The sequence below is a fragment of the Salvelinus sp. IW2-2015 genome, unplaced genomic scaffold, assembly GCF_002910315.2.
Source record: "Salvelinus sp. IW2-2015 unplaced genomic scaffold, ASM291031v2 Un_scaffold2438, whole genome shotgun sequence".
NCBI lineage: Eukaryota > Metazoa > Chordata > Actinopteri > Salmoniformes > Salmonidae > Salvelinus > Salvelinus sp. IW2-2015.
Genome location: NW_019943759.1, coordinates 46613 through 67238, shown reverse-complemented (window position 1 = coordinate 67238; position 20626 = coordinate 46613). Strand labels below are relative to the sequence as shown.

Below are 20626 nucleotides of genomic sequence, written 5' to 3'. Positions count from 1 at the left end.
CCACAAAGAATTCGAAAACAAATCCAATTTTGATAAACTCCCATATCTATTGGGTGAAATACCACAGTGTGCAATCACAGCAGCGAGAGAGAGACAAAAAAGAAAAAGAGACAGAAAGAGGGCTAACCCAATCATATTTCATGTATATTTATGATGATGATTGTTAGAGAGAGAGAGAGAGAGAGAGATTGGAGAGAGAGAGGAGAGAGATTGGAGAGAGAGAGAGAGGAGATAATAAAAATGGCCTGATAGTTTGGAGGGAATTTAAAAATTGAGCAATACAGACTCACTCACACACAAAGTGTCTGTTTCTGCAAGGTTTCTATAAGTGTGTGTACTACTGCCTCTGCCAAGAGGCCCAGGTTTTTATGACACAAGTGGCACACAAGTGGCACACAAGTGGCACACAAGTGGCACACAAGTGGCACACAAGTGGCACACAAGTGGCACACAAGTGGCACACACAGTGGCAACAACAGTGGCACACAAGTGGCACACAAGTGGCACACAAGTGGCACACAAGTGGCACACAAGTGGCACACAAGTGGCACACAAGTGGCACACAAGTGGCAGAGGACATGTCCCGTAACCACAGGGTTACTGGTTCAAGTCCTGCTCTGGCTGTTACTTCTCAAGCCCTGTAGTACTATTTATGTAAACATCATGTTAAAGTGTCCACGGGGAAGTTCTGTTACCATGGAGACACAGGGTCTCTGTTTGGGCTTGAGAACACACACACACACACACACACAGAGGGAGAGAGGAGAGATAGAGATTCAGTGTAATTAGATTTGAAGTTGCCTACAAAAAAAGTATGGCACAGTCACACACACACTCTCTCTCTCACACACAGACTAAGAGAGAGAGTGTGTGCCTGCAGAGAGTATCAATACCTGACTTGACTAATTGCACATTTTGTTTTGTTGGAGCCAGAATTCAAAATGGATTTAATAGATTTTATCTCACCCGTCTACCCAGAATACCCCATAATGACAAAGTGATAAAGTTTTTAGAAATGTTTGCAAATTTATTGAAAATGAAATATAGAAATATCTAATCATATTTGTAGAAGCACCTTTGGCAGCGATTACGACTGTGAGGCTTTCCGGGTTTCTAAGAGCTGTCCACGCCTGGATTGTGCAACATTTGCCCATTATTCTTTTCAAAATTATTTCAGCTCTGTCAAATTGGTTGTTGATCATTGCTAGACATCCTTTTCAGGTCTGGCCATAGATTTTCAAACTGATTTAAGCCATAACTGTAACTAGGCCACTCAGGAACATTCAATACCGTCTTGGTAAACAACTCCAGTGTAGATTTGGCCTTGCGTTTTAGGTTATTGTCCTGCTGAAAGGTGAATTCATCTCCCAGTGTCTAGGATTTTGTGCTTAGCTCCATTCCGTTTATTTTTTACCCTGAAAACTCCCGAGTCCTTACCGATTACAAGCATACCCATAACATGATGCAGCCACCACTATGCTTGAAAATATGGAGAGTGTTACTCTGTAATGTGTTGTATTGGATTCGCCACCCAAACATAACGCTTTGTATTCAGGACAAAAAGTTAATTGCTTTGCTACATTTTTTGCAGAATTACTTTAGTGCCTTGTTGCAAACAGGATGCATGTTTTGGAATATTTGTATTTTACCTTTATTTAACTAGGCTAGTCAGTTAAGAACATTAAGAACAAATTCTTATTTACAATGAGGACCTACCCCAGCCAAACATCCCCCTAACCTGGACGACGCTTGGCCAATTGTGCGCCGCCCTTTGGGACTTCTGATCAAGGCCAGTTATGATACAGCCTTAGATCGAAACAGGGTCTGTAGTGACACCTCGAGCACTGCAATGCAGTGCCTCAGACCGCTGCGTCACTCGGCAGCCCATATTCTGTACAGGCTTCCTTCTTTTCCCTCTGTCATTTAGGTTAGTATTGTGGAGTAACTACAATGTTGTTGATCCATCCTCAGTTTCCTCCTATCACAGCCATTAAACTCTGTAACTGTTTTAAAGTCACCATTGGCCTCATGGTAAAATCCCTGAGTGGTTTCCTTCCTCGCCGTCAACTGAGTTAGGAAGGACGCCTGTATCTTTGTAGTGACTGGGTGTATTAATGCAGCATCTTGATGTCTATATTATTCTCTCTGGTGTGCAATCTGGTTTCCGCTCAGGTTATGGATGTGTCACTGCAACCTTAAAGGTCCTCACTGATGTCTCCATTGCCCTTGATTCTAAGCAATGTTGTGCTGCTATTTTTATTGACTTGGCCAAAGCTTTTGATACGGTAGATCATTCAATTCTTCTGGGTCGGCTAAGGAGTATTGGTGTCTCTAAGGGGTCTTTGGCCTGGTTTGCTAACTACCTCTCTCAAAGAGTGCAGTGTATGAAGTCAGAAAATCTGCTGTCAGCCACTGTCTGTCACCAAGGGTGTACCCCAAGGCTCGATCCTAGGCCCCACGCTCTTTTCAATTTACATCAACAACATAGCTCAGGCAGTAGGAAGCTCTCTCATCCATTTATATGCAGATGATACAGTCTTATACTCAGCTGGCCCTCCCCAGATTTTGGGTTAAATCCTCTACAACAAAGCTTTCTTAGTGTACAACAAGCTTTCTCTACCCTTAACATTGTTCTGAACACCTCCAAAACAAAGGTCTTGTGGTTTGGTAAGAAGAATGTCCCTCTCCCCACAGGTGCGATTACTACCTCTGAGGGTTTAGAGCTTGAGGTAGTCACTTCATACAAGTACTTGAGAGTATGGCTAGACGGTACACTGTCCTTCTCTCAGCACATATCAAAGCTGCAGATTAAAGTTAAATCTAAACTTGGTTTCCTCTATCGTAATTGCTCCTTTTTCACCCCAGCTGCCAAACTAACCCTGATTCAGATGACCATCCTACCCATGCTAGATTATGGAGACGTAATTTATAGATCGGCAGGTAAGGGTGCTCTCGAGCGGCTAGATGTTCTTTACCATTCGGCCATCAGATTTGCTACTTATAGGACACATCACTGCACTCTATACTCTTCTGTAAACTGCTCATCTCTGTATACCCGTCGCAAGAGCCACTGGTTGATGCTTATTTATAAAACCCTCTTAGGCCTCACTCCCCCCTATCTGAGATATCTACTGCAGCTCCTCTACATACAACACCCGTTCTGCCAGTCACATTCTGTTAAAGGTCCCCAAAGCACACACATCCCTGGGTCGCTCCTCTTTTCAGTTCGCTGCAGCTAGCGACTGGAACGAGCTGCAACAAACACTCAAACTGGACAGTTTCATCTCAATATCTTCATTCAAAGACTCAATCATCGACACTCTTACTGACAGTTGTGGCTGCTTTGCGTGATGTATTGTTGTCTCTACCTTCTTGCCCTTTGTGCTGTTGTCTGTGCCCAATAATGTTTGTACCATGTTTTGTGCTGCTACCATGTTGTGTTGTTACCATGTTGTTGTAATGTTGTGTTGCTACCATGCTGTGTTGTCATGTGTTGCTGCCTTGCTATGTTGTTGTCTTAGGTCTCTCTTCATGTAGTGTTGTGTTGTCTCTCTTGTCGTGATGTGTGTTTTGTCTTATATTTATATTTGATTTATTTTTGTATCTTTAATCCCAGCCCCCGTCCCCGCAGGAGGCCTTTTGCCATTGGTAGGCCGTCATTGTAAATAAGAATTTGTTCTTAACTGACTTGCCTAGTTAAATAAAGGTTAAATAAAAAAATAAAAATAACTTCACCATGCTCAAAGGGATATTTAATGTGTGTTTTTTTGTATTTTTACCCATCTACCAATAGGTGCTCTTCTTCGCGAGGCATTGGAAAACCTCCCTGGTCTTTGTGGTTGAATCTGTGTTTGAAATTCACTGCTCGACTGAGGGACCTTACAGATAATTGTATGTGTGGGGTACAGTGGAGGCTGCTGAGGGGAGGACAACTCATAATAATGGCTGGGACGGAGCGAATGGAATGGCATCAAGCACATGGAAAACATGTATTTGATACCGTTTCACTCATTCTGCTCCAGCCATTACAACGAGCCCGTCCTCCCCAATTAAGGTGCCACCAACCTCCTGTGGTGGGGTACAGAGATGAGGTTGTCATTCAAAAATCATGTTATTATTGCACACAGAGTCCAAGCAAGGTAAGAAGGGTGACTTGTTAAGTGTAACTTGTTATGTGACTTGTTAAGTACATGTCTACTCCTGATCATATTTACGCTTCCCATAACAATGGGGTTGAACACTTATCGACTCAAAACATTTCAGATTTTTTTTTTTTTTTTTGTAAACATTTCGAAAAACATAATTCCACTTTGACATTATGGGGTATTGTGTGTAGGCCAGTGACAAAAACATCTACATTTAATACATTTTAAATTCAGGCTGTAACACAACAAAATGTGGAGAAAGTCAAGGGGTGTGAATACTTTCTGAAGGCACTGTATGTCGCAGATATTGAGAGAGTCTCACCTCAAAAGGACCAACCAATGTAGACAAGCAAAATTAAACCAGAGTGAGATTTTTGACAGACCAGATATTGAACCCAGATCATCTTTGCCACAGCTAAAGCCTAGGCATTACAACTTGGAGCTAACATGAGTCTTCAGGTCTCAGGCAAGATACTGCACTAACACTGTGACGTGTGTATTGTAGCCTGGTAAATTGTGTTTTGAGGGGTAATCTTTGATGGCCTATTTACCATCAAACCGCCGACCAAAACACTGCTAAACTCGCCCTCCCCTTCTACGCGTGCCCGTGGATCTGAGCGCGCCCCCCACTGTTTCCTTCTTTTCGCGGGGTCCTGCAGTGCCTCCCCTCTCCTCGCCCCCGCGGCGCGCACCCGTTGCTGTAATCTCGTCTGTGTCCGCCAGGAGGCAGTAAGGTTGCAGTGAGAGGCTGCGCCACCAGAAGAGCATTACAGCGAGGAAGGCTCCACCAGATGGCAGTTTAGGATTGTTCCTTTCTGCTCCAAGGCGCGGTTCCCGCTTCTCACGACATATTTACAATATTAAAATCTACACACTTTTATCAGATATATCGATTTTTTATTTCGGAAGACAGTAATCGATTGGTCGATGGCCTGTAAAGGTGAGTTTGTTGGTATTTTGGTTGTGTTTTTGGCTTGTGGGAAAGGGGAGACGGGTCTCAGAATCAAGATGGTGGATTCAGAGAACGAGAGAGGGATGGGGAGAGAGAGGAGGGGGATGGGTGCTGCTCCGCAAGCTAGCGGAGAGAGCTGGATGTGCTTTCTCTCTTCCCTCTGTTCGGCTAGCTAGCTACATTGATCGAGGGCCATTAGCAGGAATGTCTCAACATGTCAGATTGCAGGAACGCACGAGAGACTTGACCGCTGTGTTTTGCCAGAATCACTTTTAATCACTCGCCCTTAGTTTTCCCGTTACTAAGTCAACGGGTGTGACGTGTTTTTATTGCTCTTGATAGACGGACAGATTCAACGCGTTAACAGAATGTTGTATGCAGACTCTCTTATTGTAACGTTACAGTGCCGCCTGCGCGACCTAGCTAACCAGCCAGCCAGACATTGCTATTGTTGCTAGCTAACCCTAATTCATTGCATATGTCTCGGGGTTTCGGATGATATATTTGGGAGCAAGGTAACGTTAGTGTTAGTCGGCTTGCTCTCACCAGTGCTATTTGACATCCATCCTTGCCAATCTATCACGCCATTCATGGCGATTCTGCAGAAATTTCACCAGTAACGTTAGGAACATTGTTTCCAGTTTTCCCACCCATTGTTTTGACATGTTACTTATTGTACCGAAGTTTAACGTTGGGATTCTTGACAAATTGCAATATTTTGACTAGTAGATCATTTTTTTAAAAGTGCAGCTAGTTAGTTTGCTAACCCACTCCGCCCCTTTTCTCTGCTTAAAGAAATTTAGCGGGGAAATGTGTGAGGGGGATGGGTTCCAAATCCAACCCTGGGTACAGTCTCCATGCTCCCCACTCCAGACCCCACTCTCCCAAGGATCCATTCTTCTGGCAGAAGTCACTTATGGGTTAATGAGGATATCGGTTCACTTATACCGTTTCATATCCACATACATCTTTCTTTATTATGGAGTTTGAGACTATTTGGTCAAGTTAGCTAGCTGGCTAATTTAAGCCTAACTCTTTGAAGATTGTGTTAAACACCCAGCTTCACTGTTCTTTGTATAGAGTCTAGAGTCTGATGTTTAGGGTAAAGGATTATACAGCCAGCTTGTGTCCTAGTGATCATCCACTGATTGTCAACAAAGTGGTTATGCAACAAGCTGAGCCATGTGACTTTCCACCAGCAGACTGAACTAGCAGTCTACTGTAGGCTATGCATCCTGTAGGCTATGCATCCTGGAAGACCAACTGACTGTAAACTACCACTGGTGCTAGAGATACAATAAAACTTTATTGTCCCACATTGTTATGTTCCTCGTCTCCTTTTGCATAGAACGTACAACATAGACTGGCAATATTTAGTACACAGCCATAAAACACCACACACCGCAGGCCAGGATATGATCTTCACTTGGCACGGCTGTTGTTGACAGTTCATGGTTGAGTAGTGTGACTTGGTAAGATTTCCAGTGTATGACTAACCTGTTACATATGGCAAATCAACTTGAATTGGGAAACGTTTCAATGCAATGGGGTGTACAGTACTTCTGAGCAGCCTAGCCTATTGACTTTGAATCGGGGGCTGGGATACAAGTATAAACACCTAACATTTTAGCAATAGTTCTACAGCACAGATGCTGCCCATCTGCAACAGTCTGTCTCTTCAGACAGCACCTGTCCTCCTCTACCACCTTGCCACCCTTCTTACCTGTTGGACTTGTAATTGCCATCACTTTCACCAGGACTGATTCGGCTCATGACGTCGTTGTTTTACGTACTCTAGTTGAATGCACAGATTCTGTCATACATTTTCATCTAAAAAAAGGTTGATGTCAAGCCCTGGTTGTGAAAAAGACTGCTAAATTACTCAAATGTAATGTAGCGTAATTTAGATTTCTTTTTCATGGTTTTTGAAGAACATGGAGTAGAAATTCACTGAAATAGATTTCCCAATAGCTTAACAATATTATCCAAAAACATGTGTTGGGAATAGGCTAGAGTCGTAGGCTAATAATGTTTTCCATGAACCAAACATGAAACCACTAGCAAGCTGCTGTTTACACAAGTTAACCGGAGGCGTGGATTAAAAGGCAACGATACTGCTTCAAACAGCATTAAGTCGTTTTTCATATTTTTATTCCTTTACAACTACTAATAGTAGCTGCTAATTTGCATAAACGTGGTCGCCAAGCTCATAGTCGCCGACCATTACGTTGCAGAATGTGTCCTTGTTTGCAGCACCCATTGAAACTGGATGGTATCTGGTAGTTTGACCGTTAGAGGTAGTGCCTGGTGTAATTGTGGCATTAGGCTAGGCCACATGTAGGACCTTGAACAAAACATTTAATTTGTTTAGACCAGGGGAAGAGCTAGGTGGGGAGCCCTCTCTACCTATTCAAAGGCAGGGGAAACACTGGAGTGGCTGTTCTGTAAGGAACGTCAGTGGAAATTGACGGAAGTTACCGTCGCTCTCTCATTGAAAACAATGACATCTGGTCATCCTGCCGTGGGCCCAGTCCAGTAATCCAGACGAGACTGTTCTGTAGCAGACATATGAATGCAGCAGTAGGTCAGGTGGAGTCTACATTAAAGCAGAGGTTGGCAACTAGATTCAACCACAGGCCGGTTTTTATCAGAGCCGATGGTCGAGGGACCGGAACATGATTATAATCATTTGTACACTGCAAATTGCCCAAAAAGGGGTTCTAATTTCATATCTTGATTTCATTGAGACACGAGGCTTCTTTTTTTCTTATGATTTGAGTCTTTTTTGACCCAAACGGAAATCCTAAATGATTATATATATTAACTCGGGGGAAAAAGAAACGTCCTCTCGCTGTCAACTGAGTTTATTTCATCAAACTTAACATGTGTAAATATTTGTATGAACATGTCACAGACATGTGACTAACAGAAATTGAATAATGAGTCCCTAAACAAAGGGGGGGGTCAAAATCAAAAGTAACAGTCAGTATCTAGTGTGGCCACCAGCTGCATTAAGTACCGCAGTGCATCTCCTCCTCATGGACTGCACCAGATTTGCCAGTTCTTGCTGTGAGATGTTACCCCACTCTTCCACCAAGGCACCTGCAAGTTCCCGGACATTTCTGGGGGGAATGGCCCTAGCCCTCACCCTCCGATCCAACAGGTCCCAGACGTGCTCAATGGGATTGAGATCCGAGCTCTTCACTGGTCATGGCAGAACACTGACATTCCTGTCTTGCAGGAAATCACACACAAAACGAGCAGTATGGCTGGTGGCATTGTCATGCTGGAGGGTCATGTCAGGATAAGCCTGCAGGAAGGGTACCACATGAGGGAGGAGGATGTCTTCCTTGTAACGCACAGCGTTGAGATTGCCTGCAATGACACTCTCAGTCCGATCATGCTGTGACAAACTGCCCCAGACCATGATGGACCCTCCACCTCCAAATCGATCCTGCTCCTGAGTACAGGCCTCGGTGTAACGCTCATTCCTTCGACGATAAACGCGAATCCGGTGAGACAAAACCGCGACTCGTCAGTGAAGAGCACTTTTTGCCAGTCCTGTCTGATCCAGCGACGGTGGGTTTGTGCCCATAGGCGACGTTGTTGCCGGTGATGTCTGGTGAGGACCTGCCTTACAACAGGCCTTCAAGCCCTCAGTCCAGCCTCTCTCAGCCTATTGCGGACAGTCTGAGCACTGATGGAGGGATTGTGTGTTCCTGGTGTAACTCGGGCAGTTGTTGTTGCCATCCTGTACCTGTCCCGCAGGTGTGATGTTCGGATGTACCGATCCTGTGCAGGTGTTGTTACACGTGGTCTGCCATGCGAGAACAATCAGCTGTCTGTCCTGTCTCCCTGTAGCGCTGTCTTAGGCGTGTCACAGTACGGACATTGCAGTTTATTGCCCTGGCCACATCTGCAGTCATCATGCCTCCCTTGCAGCATGCCTAAGGCACGTTCACGCAGATGAGCAGGGACCCTGGGCATCTTTCTTTTGGTGTTTTTCAGAGTCTGTAGAAAAGCCTCTTTAGTGTCCTACATTTTCACAACCTTAATTGCCTAGTTTATATATATAAAAAAATGTTTTACTAAAAACTTTTGGGGGTGTGGCCTGTGTAATGACTGGTATATTTATAGTAAATTATTAATTTGTAATAGCTAGTTGATTTGTGTGACTGAACCAGTTTTGATTTGTAACTGAATTAGTATTTTATGATCAGGCCAATTACACCATAAATTATACTGTAGCATGTTGCCATTACACAGCTTCCAGAGTGTCCTCCTTGACTTCAGCAGACTCAGTTTAGACATAGTTATTGAATCCAAGCTGAATCCAGATTTAGGACTGTGTTTGTGAAAGTGTGTGTAAGAAGGTATTATTTCAGTTTTAGGGAGTGACCATTAATCAAGCGGTGTTCACTGAAAGAATACGCCCTAACCGTCTCTTTAGAGTAATGAGAAGATATTGAAGCTAGCTAAAGCAAATGGTATGTATACAGGGAAGCTGTCCAGGACCACTCGCAGTTGAAATAACAACTTTATAGCTTCAATTGGCATTAGACAAATCTGATAGTTAGCTATCTGGTTGTGTTGCATAGTAAGCTGTGGTATATTTGGGCTGTGGTGTACGCCTAGTTTAGCTAGCAGTTTGTGTTGTAATCAGCTAGCGGATGTTTAGCGGGTTGGCTAGCGGATGTTTAGCGGGTTGGCTAGCGGATGTTTAGCGGGTTGGCTAGCGGATGTTCAGCGGGTTGGCTAGCGGATGTTTCAGCGGGTTGGCTAGCGGATGTTTAGCGCGGGTTGGCTAGCGATGTTTAGCGGTTGCTAGCGATGTTCAGCGGGTTGGCTAGCGGATGTTTAGCGGGTTGGCTAGCGGATGTTTAGGCGGGTTGGCTAGCGGATGTTTAGAGGGTTGGGCTAGCGGTATGTTTTAGCGGGTTGGCTAGCGGATGTTTAGCGGGTTGGCTAGCGAATGTTTAAGCGGGTATGGTTAGCGGATGTTCAGCGGGTTGGCTAGAGGAGTTTAGCGGGTTGGCTAGCGGATGTTCAGCGGTTGGCTAGCGGATGTTTAGCGGGTTGGCTAGCGGAGTTCAGCGGGTTTGGCTAGCGGATGTTTAGCGGGTTGGTTAGCGGATGTTCAGCGGGTGGCTAGAGGATGTTAGCGGGTTGGCATAGCGGATGTTCAGCCGGGTTGGTTAGCGGATGTTTAGCGGGTTGGCTAAGCGGATTGTTTAGCGGGTTGGCTAGCGGATTGTTCAGCGGGTTGGCTAGCGGATGTTTAGCGGGTTGGCTAGCGGATGTTTAGCGGGTTGGCTAGCGGATGTTCAGCGGTTGGCTGCTCGGTATGTTGTTTAGCGGGTTTGGCTAGCGGCTGTTTAGCGGGTTGGCTAGCGGAATGTTTAGCGGGTTGGCTAGCGGAATTGTTTAGCGGGTGGCTAGCGGATGTTTAGCGGGTTGGCAGCGGATGTTTAGCGGGTTGGCTAGCGGATGTTTAGCGGGTTGGCTAGCGGCTGTTTAGCAGGGTTGGCTAGCGGATGTTTAGCGGGTTGGTTAGCGGATGTTTAGCGGGTTGGTAGCGGATGTTGTAGCGGGTTGGTAGCGGATGTTTAGCGGGTTGTACGGAATGTTAGCGGGTTGGCTAGCGGATGTTTAGCGGGTTGGCTAGCGGATGTTTAGGCGGGTTGGCTAGCGGATGTTTAGCGGGTGGCTAGATGACCTGTAGCATCAGATGGAGAGAGAGAATGTGGGGCTGAAAATGCTCTGAAGCATTCCTGTCCAGTTGTTTCACATCACCTGAGACCTAGCAGACCGGTGTACTTGTTGGCTACTTGGTTCAACACACCCAGTTGGCTATACTAGTGTAAACATTAAATCGTATGTTATCTAAAGGCATTGAAAGCACAAGTCAAGTATGTTTCAGCACGGTAGCGTTGCATCTAAAGCTAACATGATGATGCTGCTAAAATCTCTCCAGCCGGTGCTTGTCTGGTTTGGTTTTCTAGCACATTATTCTCCAACACTACTACTGCTGGTGACACATTTAATGTGGGCCTACCCTCAGGGATCAATAAAGTACAGTTCACAACACACACTAACATACACACACACACATACACATTTTACATCATTGTCTGCATATATATATATATCTCATGCTCCTGAGATTTTCTGGCGGAGAAAGCCGGCTCACACTCAGATTAAGGCTGTGTGTGTTTGTTCACTTCATCTGCCTTTATAGTCTCATGTGGGATTAAGGGTTTCCCTGTAGCACAGTAGATTAAACTACCCCTTCTAACCCCAGATTACCAGATTAACCCCATTACCATTGTATCAGCAGTGGTCTGGTAAACTACCCTCATGGATGATGATCATTGGCTGTCAGGGACCTGAAGACTAATGTCAGGTTGTTTAGGCTTTAGCTCAATGGGCAATGCAGTCTAGAGTTGAGATGATGAAGAGGTCAGGCTCTAGGTTATATATGTTGGACAGTCACACTAGCACATTGACAACCTAGGGAATGTCAACTTTCCCCAGTAGCATCTCGAGGGTAAACCAAACACCTTTGGCCAAACAAACAATCTGACTTCATAGGCTGACTTCATGATCAGACTGCAGGAGGTTCAGCCCTGGATATGCAGTGCTGTTTGAACCCACAGTCTTTATCACACACACACACACACACACACACACACACACTGATTCTGCTAGTCACAGTAATGGGTTCTCTGTAAGTGAAATGATAACATTCTGGAGCCTCTTATGTCATTAGGGTATAATAGCCTCAGCTGGAGAAATCAAAGTGTGTGTGTGTGTGTGGGGGGGGGGGGTGAATAGCAACAGACAGTGAATGTGGGTCAAGGTGAGAGAGGCAGAAAGATGAGACAAACTAATGAGTCTCTCTCTCCCAGCTCCCCCCAGCCCTCCTCCCCTCTCTCTTCCTCCTCTGCTCCCGCTGATCTCCCTCTGTGCTCTCGTTCTCTCCTCCATTTCACTCGCTCTCCCTGCGTCTCCATTTTGCGATAGCTGCAGTGAGCCAGGCGGCCATTGCAGAGAGAATCTTCTTTATTTTCCTTTTTCCTTTCTCGTTCTTTTTTTCTTGCCTGCCGGCAAGAAAAATATATCTTTCTTTAGAAACCTTTTGGTTTTTTATGTAGAGGCTGCAGCCCAAAGTTTACACTAGAGCTCTGTAAAGGTACTGTAGAGCCTGCAACCCAAAGCCTACTCTAGAGCTCTGTAAAACCACTGTATTACTGTAGAGCCTGCAACCCAAAGCATACTCTAGAGCTCTGTAAAACCACTGTATTACTGTAGAGCCTGCAGCCCAAAGCCTACACTAGAGCTCTGTAAAGGTACTGTAGAGCCTGCAGCCCAAAGCCTACTCTAGAGCTCTGTAAAGGTACTGTAGAGGCTACAGCCCAAAGCCTACTCTAGAGCTCTGTAAAGACATTTTATTACTGTAGAGGCTCTCTGTAATATAGAGACCATGATGCTGCATTATTAAGTGAACCCCCCCACTACAGATACCTTAGAGCAGACCAGCGGAGCTCCACTCGTTTGTCAAGGGGGCTTGAGTTTATTGGCATGATTCAAGGGACCAGAGAATGAAAATTAGAAAGGTATTTTTTCATGGCCAATGCGCTGGACACAGTGAGGACACATGTTATTCCCTTATTACATTTGACATTTGAGTCATTTAGCAAGACGCTCCTATCCAGAGTGTCTTACAAGAGCAATTAGGGTTAAGTGCCTTGCTCAAGGGCACATTGACAGATTTGTTCCCCCGACACACACATTTCACTACAATATCCACTGCGCTGTTGCTTAAAGACTCATTCCATGTGGGATTGGCAGAGAGAAGGAGATGGAGAAGAGTAGGAGAGGGAGAAGATGGACGAATGGGGATTGAGTGAAAGAGAGCGGTTGTGTGAGAGACACTTCATCCCGTCATGTCATTACACTTCAGAACAGGGTTCTCCAATAGGCGGCCCACCGGTGATTTTATTTTAAATAAATATATATACAGTACCAGTCAAAAGTTTGGACACACCTACTCATTCCAGGGTTTTCTTTTATTTGTACTATTTTCTACAATGTAGAATAATAGTGAAGACATCAAAACTATGAAATAACACACATGGAATCATATAGTAACCAAAAAAGTGTTAAACAAGTCAAAATATATTTTTATTAGAGATTCTTCAAAGTCGCCACCCTTTACCTGGATGACAGGTTTGCACACTCTTGGCATTCTCTCAACCAGCTTCCCCTGGAATGCTTTTCCAACAGTCTTGAAGGAGTTCCCACATATGCTGAGCACTTGTTGGCTGCTTTTCCTTCACTCTGCAGTCCAACTCATCCCAAACCATCTCAATTGAGGCTTTAAGACAATTTAAGACATTTGTTGTCTTAGGTCTCTCTTTATGTAGTGTTGTCTCTTGTCGTGATGTGTGTTTTGTCCTATATTTATGTTATTTAAAAAATAAATTTAATCCCAGCCTCCGTCCCTGCAGAAAGTCTTTTGCCTTTTGGTAGGCCGTCATTGTAAATAAGAATTATATTCTTAACTGACTTGCCTAGTTGAATGAAGGTTAAAAAAATATATTATAATAATAATTGGGTTGAGGTCGGGTGATTTGTGGAGGCCAGGTCATCTGTTGCAGCGCTCCATCACTCTCCTTTCTTGGTCAGTCAAATAGCTGAAGTGTGTGTGTGTGTGTGTGTGTATACGTACACACACACACACACACACACACACACACACACAGTGCCTTCAGAGTATTCACACCCCTTGACTTTTTCCACATTTTGTTAAATGGATGAAATGTTTTGTCACTGGTCTACACACAATACCCCATAATGCCCCTTTGTTATGCCAAGTCTAAATAAATTCAGGAGGGAACATTTGCTTAACCCTTTGAGCATGGTGAAGTTATTAATTACACTTTGGATGGTGTTTCAATACACAACAAAGATACAGGTGGCCTTACTAACTCAGTTGCCGGAGAGGAAGGAAACAGCTCAGGGATTTCACCTTGAGGCCAATGGTTACTTTATAACAGTTACAGATTTTAATGGCTGTGATAGGAGAAGACTAAGGATGGGTCAACAACCTTGTAGTTATTCCACAATACTTACCTGACTTACATTTTTGAAAAGAATACATCCTGTACAGAATAAACATATTCCAAAACATTTGCGACAAGGCACTGCCGTCAAAAATGTGGCAAAGCAATTCAGTTGTCCTGAATACAAAGCGTTATGTTTGGGGCAAATACAACACATTACTGAGTACCACGCTCCATATTTTCAAGCATAGTGGTGGCTGTGTCATGTTATGGGTGTGCTTGTAATTGATAAGGACTGGTTTTTCAGGATAAATAATACATGGAATGGAGCTAAGCACAGACAAAATCCTAGTTCAGTCTGCTTTCTACCAGACACTTGGAGATTAATTCTCCTTTCAGCAGGACTATAACCTAACACAGAAGGCTAAATCTACACTGGAGTAGCTTACCAAGAAGACAGTAATGTTCCTGAGTGGCCGAGTTACCGTCTTGACTTAAATCTACTTGAAAATATATGTCAAACTGAAAATGGTTGTCTAGCAATGATCAACAACCAATTTGACAGAGCTTGAAGAATTTTGAAAATAATAATTGGCAAATGTTGTACAATCCAGGTGTGGAAAGCTCTTAGAGACTTACCCAGAAAGACTCAGCTATTTATGTTACCTTTATTTAACTAGGCAAGTCAGTTAAGAACAAATTCTTATTTTCAATGACGGCCTAGGAACACTGCCTTGTTCAGGGTTATAACGACAGAAGTTTACCATGTCTGCTCTAACCACTAGGCTACCCTGCCGCCCCGCTATAATCCATGCCAAAGTTGATTCTAACATGTATTGACTCAGGGGTGTGAATACTTATGAAATACAGAAATATCTCATTTACATCTTTCAATACATTTGCAAAAATGTCTAATCATGTTTCCACTTTGTCATTATGGGGTTGTCGTTATTGACTGTAGATGGGTGAGAAGAAAAACAAACGTGAATCCATTTTGAATTCAGACTGTAACACAACAACATGTGGAATAAGTCAAGGGGCATGACTGCTTTCTGAAGGCACTGTATCTGTTTGGGATTCTTGCAGTTAAATGACTTATAACTATGTTCCGACCATCCGCTCAAGGAAAACTCGGCCCGCGGCTGAATGTAATTGGGGGCCCCTGCCTTAAGGTGTCTGTCTGCTTCTCCTTCCTTGTAAGACTGGGGTCATGACTGGGTTAGGAGAGTTCCATCTCTCTCATTGACCTGCATGGGGATAATACTGGTCCCCTTCTTTTCCTGTCTCTTGTTTACTTATTCTCACTCTTCTCAGACTCTCTTGATTGATATCATTTGATCATCCTCCTCTCCCTGTCTTTTTCTGTCTCCCTCTCCCCGTCTGTCTCTTTTTATGTGTCTCTCCCTCTCTCCGTCTGTCCGTCCGTCCGTCCGTCTGTCTGTCCGTCCGTCTGTCCGTCCTAGAGTAGTGTGGCTTTAGGACCATGACTGACTCCTCTGATCTCTCTGCCCTCATTTCTCTGGAGTCTACAACTGTTTCAGGTCAGAGGACAATAGCATGCCCAAAAGTCCTCATCCAAATGACATGGTTTTATGTTTCAGAAAACTGTGTGACATTTCAGAGACTATATCATGTCCCTTTTTATGACTAGTTGGCCTATATGTCTTGTTCCAGATTGAATGGCCCAGTAATTGCAGGCAGCAGTCTGGTAGAGCTGTCTTTTAAATGCTGTTTCCCTCTTTCCCCTCTGTCTAGCTGCTGTTTGAAACACCTCGACTGTTCAGAGTTCGGACAGGATCATTTTCTTATGAGTGATGCTCTTTGGAGTGCAGAAGCTTGAATAGTGTGTGTGTGTGTGTGTGTGTGTGTGTGTGTGTGTGTGTGTGTGTGCACATAGCAGCAGCAAGGGAGCAACTGAGATTTTTCCATTGTGTGTGTGTGTGTGTGTGTGTGATCTCTAAGAATCAGAGTGCCTGTTAAAATGCATAATTGATGTAGGCAACACCTTTTTTCTCACTTCCACATGGAGCTGTCTGTGAGTGAGGCGTCGTGCTCTGCCAAATGATAGGATCTTTTACAGTTGACTACTGTCCTCCTCCTCCCAAGAGACGTGTTCTCCTCATCTTCAGTGCTGTTAGTTCCCACAGCTTTGTTGGACAGAGGCAGCCTAGTGGCAGTACTCTCTGTCCTTGTTCCCATTATGACAGCATTCTTATGGCCGACTTTATTCAGGTGAAATAGGATTGTATAATGTGGGTAGGTGATAATGTGGTTAATGTGTTATCATCCGCCAGGTCGTTATAGTTGAAAACAGTGGAGATTCTTAACAGCAGTGAAAGGGACTTCTAAGGAATCCCCAGAGATCACAATGGATCTCTTCATCTCTTTTGTGCCTTCTTACCCCCTGTCCCTCTCCCTCTCCTCTTTCCCCCAATCTCCCCCCTCCATCAAGCTCTCTCCCCCCCACCCAGTCCCCCCCCGGTCCCCTCTCACTGATCAGCCAATCAGGGGGGGGGGGGGGGGGCTTATGACCCACACGGGTTGCCATGGCAATGCCTGCCTGCCTCCCGGAGTACATGTCATGCATGTTAAGTGGCTTACACACACACACACACACACACACACACACACACACACACACTTTAACCTGTCTCTTATACACATCTAGATGTGTATAAGAGACAGCCCGGAGTACATGTCATGCATGTTAAGTGGCTTACACACACACACACACACACACACACACACACACACACACACACACACAGAGTTATGTGTTCGGTCAGACCACAGATGATAAAATATGAGCCCTGCATAACTCTCTGTAACGTGTTATACAAGCCCTCGCTGCCTGCCTCTGGGGGGGTGTGTGTGTGTGTGTGATCTCTCACATTGATTCTAAGCAGGATTAGCCTATTGTAGCAGAGGAAGCTCTGGTTATTCTGTGTGGTATGACACACACACACACTCCTGATGCCACAGCACCACCTGGAATGTCAGGGTGAGTGCTTCAGAGCGCTCCAAGCAGTGAAATCACACAATTCCACTCTCTCTGTCTCTCCTTGTGGAGCTGCTCTGCTCTGTGAGAAAAGGACACACACACACACACACACACACACACACACACACACACACACACACACAAACCTCTCACCCGGGCAGCTCCCAAAGCGGTCAGAGTCCAGTAACTGGAATACAGAGACCACAGGTGTGTGTGTGTGTGTGTGTGTGTGTTGGCTGCTCTCTTTTTAACAGTGAACAGACACTCCCTCCAGGCTTCTGTGTGAGAGCGAGATGGATGTTAATTAAGGAGTATTAGTAGCAGTAGTCTTCAGTCGATGGTCAATAACAACTCTGGCAGACACCCATCTCTGGCCTTCTGCCAAGGTGACGCACAGCTTTCAAATACTATCTGAACCCAGCCACACAGATTTCCCCTGTTGCTTTAGCCTTCTTTTGTCCGGAGAGAATATAGAATTGGGGAGGGAAGGAAGAGAAGAGAGGGACAGATGGAGAGCACACATTTCAGCCAACAGTGGGACCGTAGTGATCCCTGGAGAGATGCTACTAGAAGTGGTGGTGGTGGTAGGGGGGGTTGTACTGCATAATGACAGTAGCTGGTGGTTCGCATTCAGGATTTCCCTCTGTTTTTACAGCTCTTCACATCCTACCACCTTTTATTAGTTAACCTCAATGTGTACCATTTTATATGGTGCCCAATATTATTAGGTAAAACATATACTGACATTTCCTACTTACAAGTCCAATCAACAATTTACTTTAATTTATAAATAAATCAATAAACTATCATATGTGTATATTATAGATACAAACTGTAGGTACAAACTAGCTATATTTAGTTATTTTCACAAACATCAATAAACAAGAGTTGATAAAGCTGAGAGTCCACCATCTCTTCCCTCATTACTTCTCTCTGTGTGCCGTGTTGTGTGTGGCAGACAGACAGAGGGGTGTGTGTGTGGCAGACAGACAGAGGGGTGTGTGTGTGCAATGTGCATGTGTTGGTAACAGACTCACTCGGCTGGCGTGCTCAAGCTCTCGCCAGTTTCTCTGTGTGTGAGAACATTTAAATACAGTCTCTCCTAGCCTGCCCCCTACTGTTGTTTTAGCCCAGTCTCAGCCACACACACACACTCACACACACACTCACCCTCCATAACACTCCCTAGACACACTCAACTATGAGACAAAACACCACATAAACTCCCATTTAACTTATTGAGAGGTTAAATACATTTTCAACTGATTAAAACCTTGTTAAAGCCGTATAAAGTGTGTTTATTTAGACTGAGGTGAGAGGACTTTGTGGATCATACTGCCATTGGTGGCCAAAGCAGGGTACTGCACCCACTCGTTGATATTTACTACACTAGGCCTAATATGTAGTAATGACTGTTATTTCTATAAATAGGGCCAGGAGTTTATTCTTATCCAGGCAAGCAAATTGATAGGACAAACGTTAGATCTAACGTATAGCCTATAGAAGGAGCCCTAGAGTTTTCCTGACCTTGCAACCGTGAAAAACTCTGGGGTCTAACCAGTTAAATGATTTCCCCTTGTCATAAAGGATCAGATTTGACAGCAAAACGTTATGGGATTTGTTGTGAAGATTTTTTCCGCAATACTTTTTCCCCACAATAAAAGTTGAAGTGACGCTGTTTGAAATGATTAGAATGTATAATGTTGTGGTTGAAATGATTTAAATCTAATTGAATTGTTTAGAAGGTTCATGATTAGACCTCTTTCTGTTTGACACCACACTCTCGACACGCCCCCTCTAGACTTTACTGTTGCACTTCCTAAAGTGGCCAGTTGGTGTCTCCCTTTCCACTCTTTCTCCTCTTCTCTGCCTGCTTTCTCTCTCTCCTCCCTACCTTCTATCTCTTCTCTGATACTCACTCTTTCCCCTATCATTCCTTTTTTCGTTCTCTTTTTCAAGTTGCGTAAATGTTGAGAATATTKCAAACTAAATCACCAGACATTTGTGACAAATGGCTAAACTGTGTCTCCCTCTCTCTCTCTAGGGGCTGGTGTGTTATGAGGTGCTGTGTCCCCAGTGTTGAGTGAATTTGGTCACCCCTCTGTAACCCCCCCCCACACGCACACGGTTGACCCCGTACCGAGCCACACCCCTCCCTCCAGCGGACCCTTTCCTGAGGACACACATCCCTCCCCTGCAGCAGTCAGGATGATCACCTCTGAGCTGCCTGTCCTACAGTGAGTCTTTCCCTGTTGCATCGTCAACCAAAGCCTCATTAAGAGATCACAACACACCCCTGATGCGGTAATTAGTCGAACGTAGGTGTGTGTGTGTGTGTGTGTCATGTATGTTGTGATCGCTGAGTGTGGGTAGAATTATGTATGTGTATCCCTCTCAGTATAAGTGTGTGTGTGTGTTGCAGGGACTCGTCCAATGAGAGCGGAGCGGCAGACACAGTGAGTCTGAGTGTGAGTGTGAGTGAGCTGGAGGACCCGACAGACACTAAAGGCAAGAAGAAGAGAGGGAGGCCTGGCAGACCACCAGTAAGAACKCCTTTCTACSAGGTTCCTTCTCTCTGCATAGTCTRTTCCTGTATATCTGAACCWMTTGCCCCMCCCCRTTTTAGGCAGCCAATAAGAAGCCTCGGAAGTCCCCAGCGGAGAAGGCTACAGGCGGMGCTAAAGGGAGGAAGGCCAATGGGGTCCCTCAGACCAACGGCGAGGGAGGAGASCCCGTCACTCTGTTTGAGGTGGTCAGAATGGGAAAGAGTGCCATGCAGTCTGTGGTTGATGACTGGATCGAGTCGTACAAGCAGGACAGAGARATCGCCRTACTGGACCTCATCAACTTCTTTATCCAGTGTTCTGGCTGCAAAGGTATTACTGTCATAGTCTACTGCTACCTACACACCAGACAACATTCTGATTATATAGGCCTCATTTCCAGGTTGGCTGTATTGTGGTTGTATTGTGGTTGTTAAAGGTTGTATTGTGGTTGTGCGTAACCCTCTTCAGGCACCGTGCGCATTGAGATGTTCCGGAACATGCAGAACGCTGAGATCATCAGGAAGATGACAGAGGAGTTTGACGAGGTAATGCTTCAAAGCTGTCATTGGTCGGATGAGGGGGGGGATGGGCGGGTGGATATAGACTGACGTGTGTATTAACGTATTGATGTACGTCAAGGACAGTGTGACAACTGCTGATTATAAAAAGGGCTTTATAAATACATCTTAATTGATTGACTACCCTCTCACCATGTCCTCACCCCGGTAATAGATCAACATATTGATCATGTTTATCTGTGGTCTGCAGGACAGTGGGGACTACCCTCTCATACGCATGTCCTCACCCGGTAATAGATCAACATATTGAATCATGTTATCTGTGGTCTGCAGGACAGTGGGACTACCCTCTCACCAATGTCTCCTCCGGTAAAAGATTCAACATATTGATTCATGTTA

General features: G+C 44.7%; 1 protein-coding gene across 1 annotated transcript in view; it reads left to right on the top strand.

Moving 5' to 3' along the window:
* The first annotated feature begins 4907 nt into the window (after positions 1–4907).
* LOC111955145 (cohesin subunit SA-1) overlaps positions 4908–20626 on the top strand; it is a 31867-nt gene continuing 16148 nt past the window's right edge. Inside the window, 6 exon segments of the mRNA XM_070440341.1 lie at positions 4908–5085; positions 19208–19400; positions 19586–19706; positions 19790–20039; positions 20178–20254; positions 20478–20517. Of these exon segments, the coding sequence (XP_070296442.1) occupies positions 19372–19400; positions 19586–19706; positions 19790–20039; positions 20178–20254; positions 20478–20517 (517 nt within the window). The 5' untranslated portion in view covers positions 4908–5085; positions 19208–19371.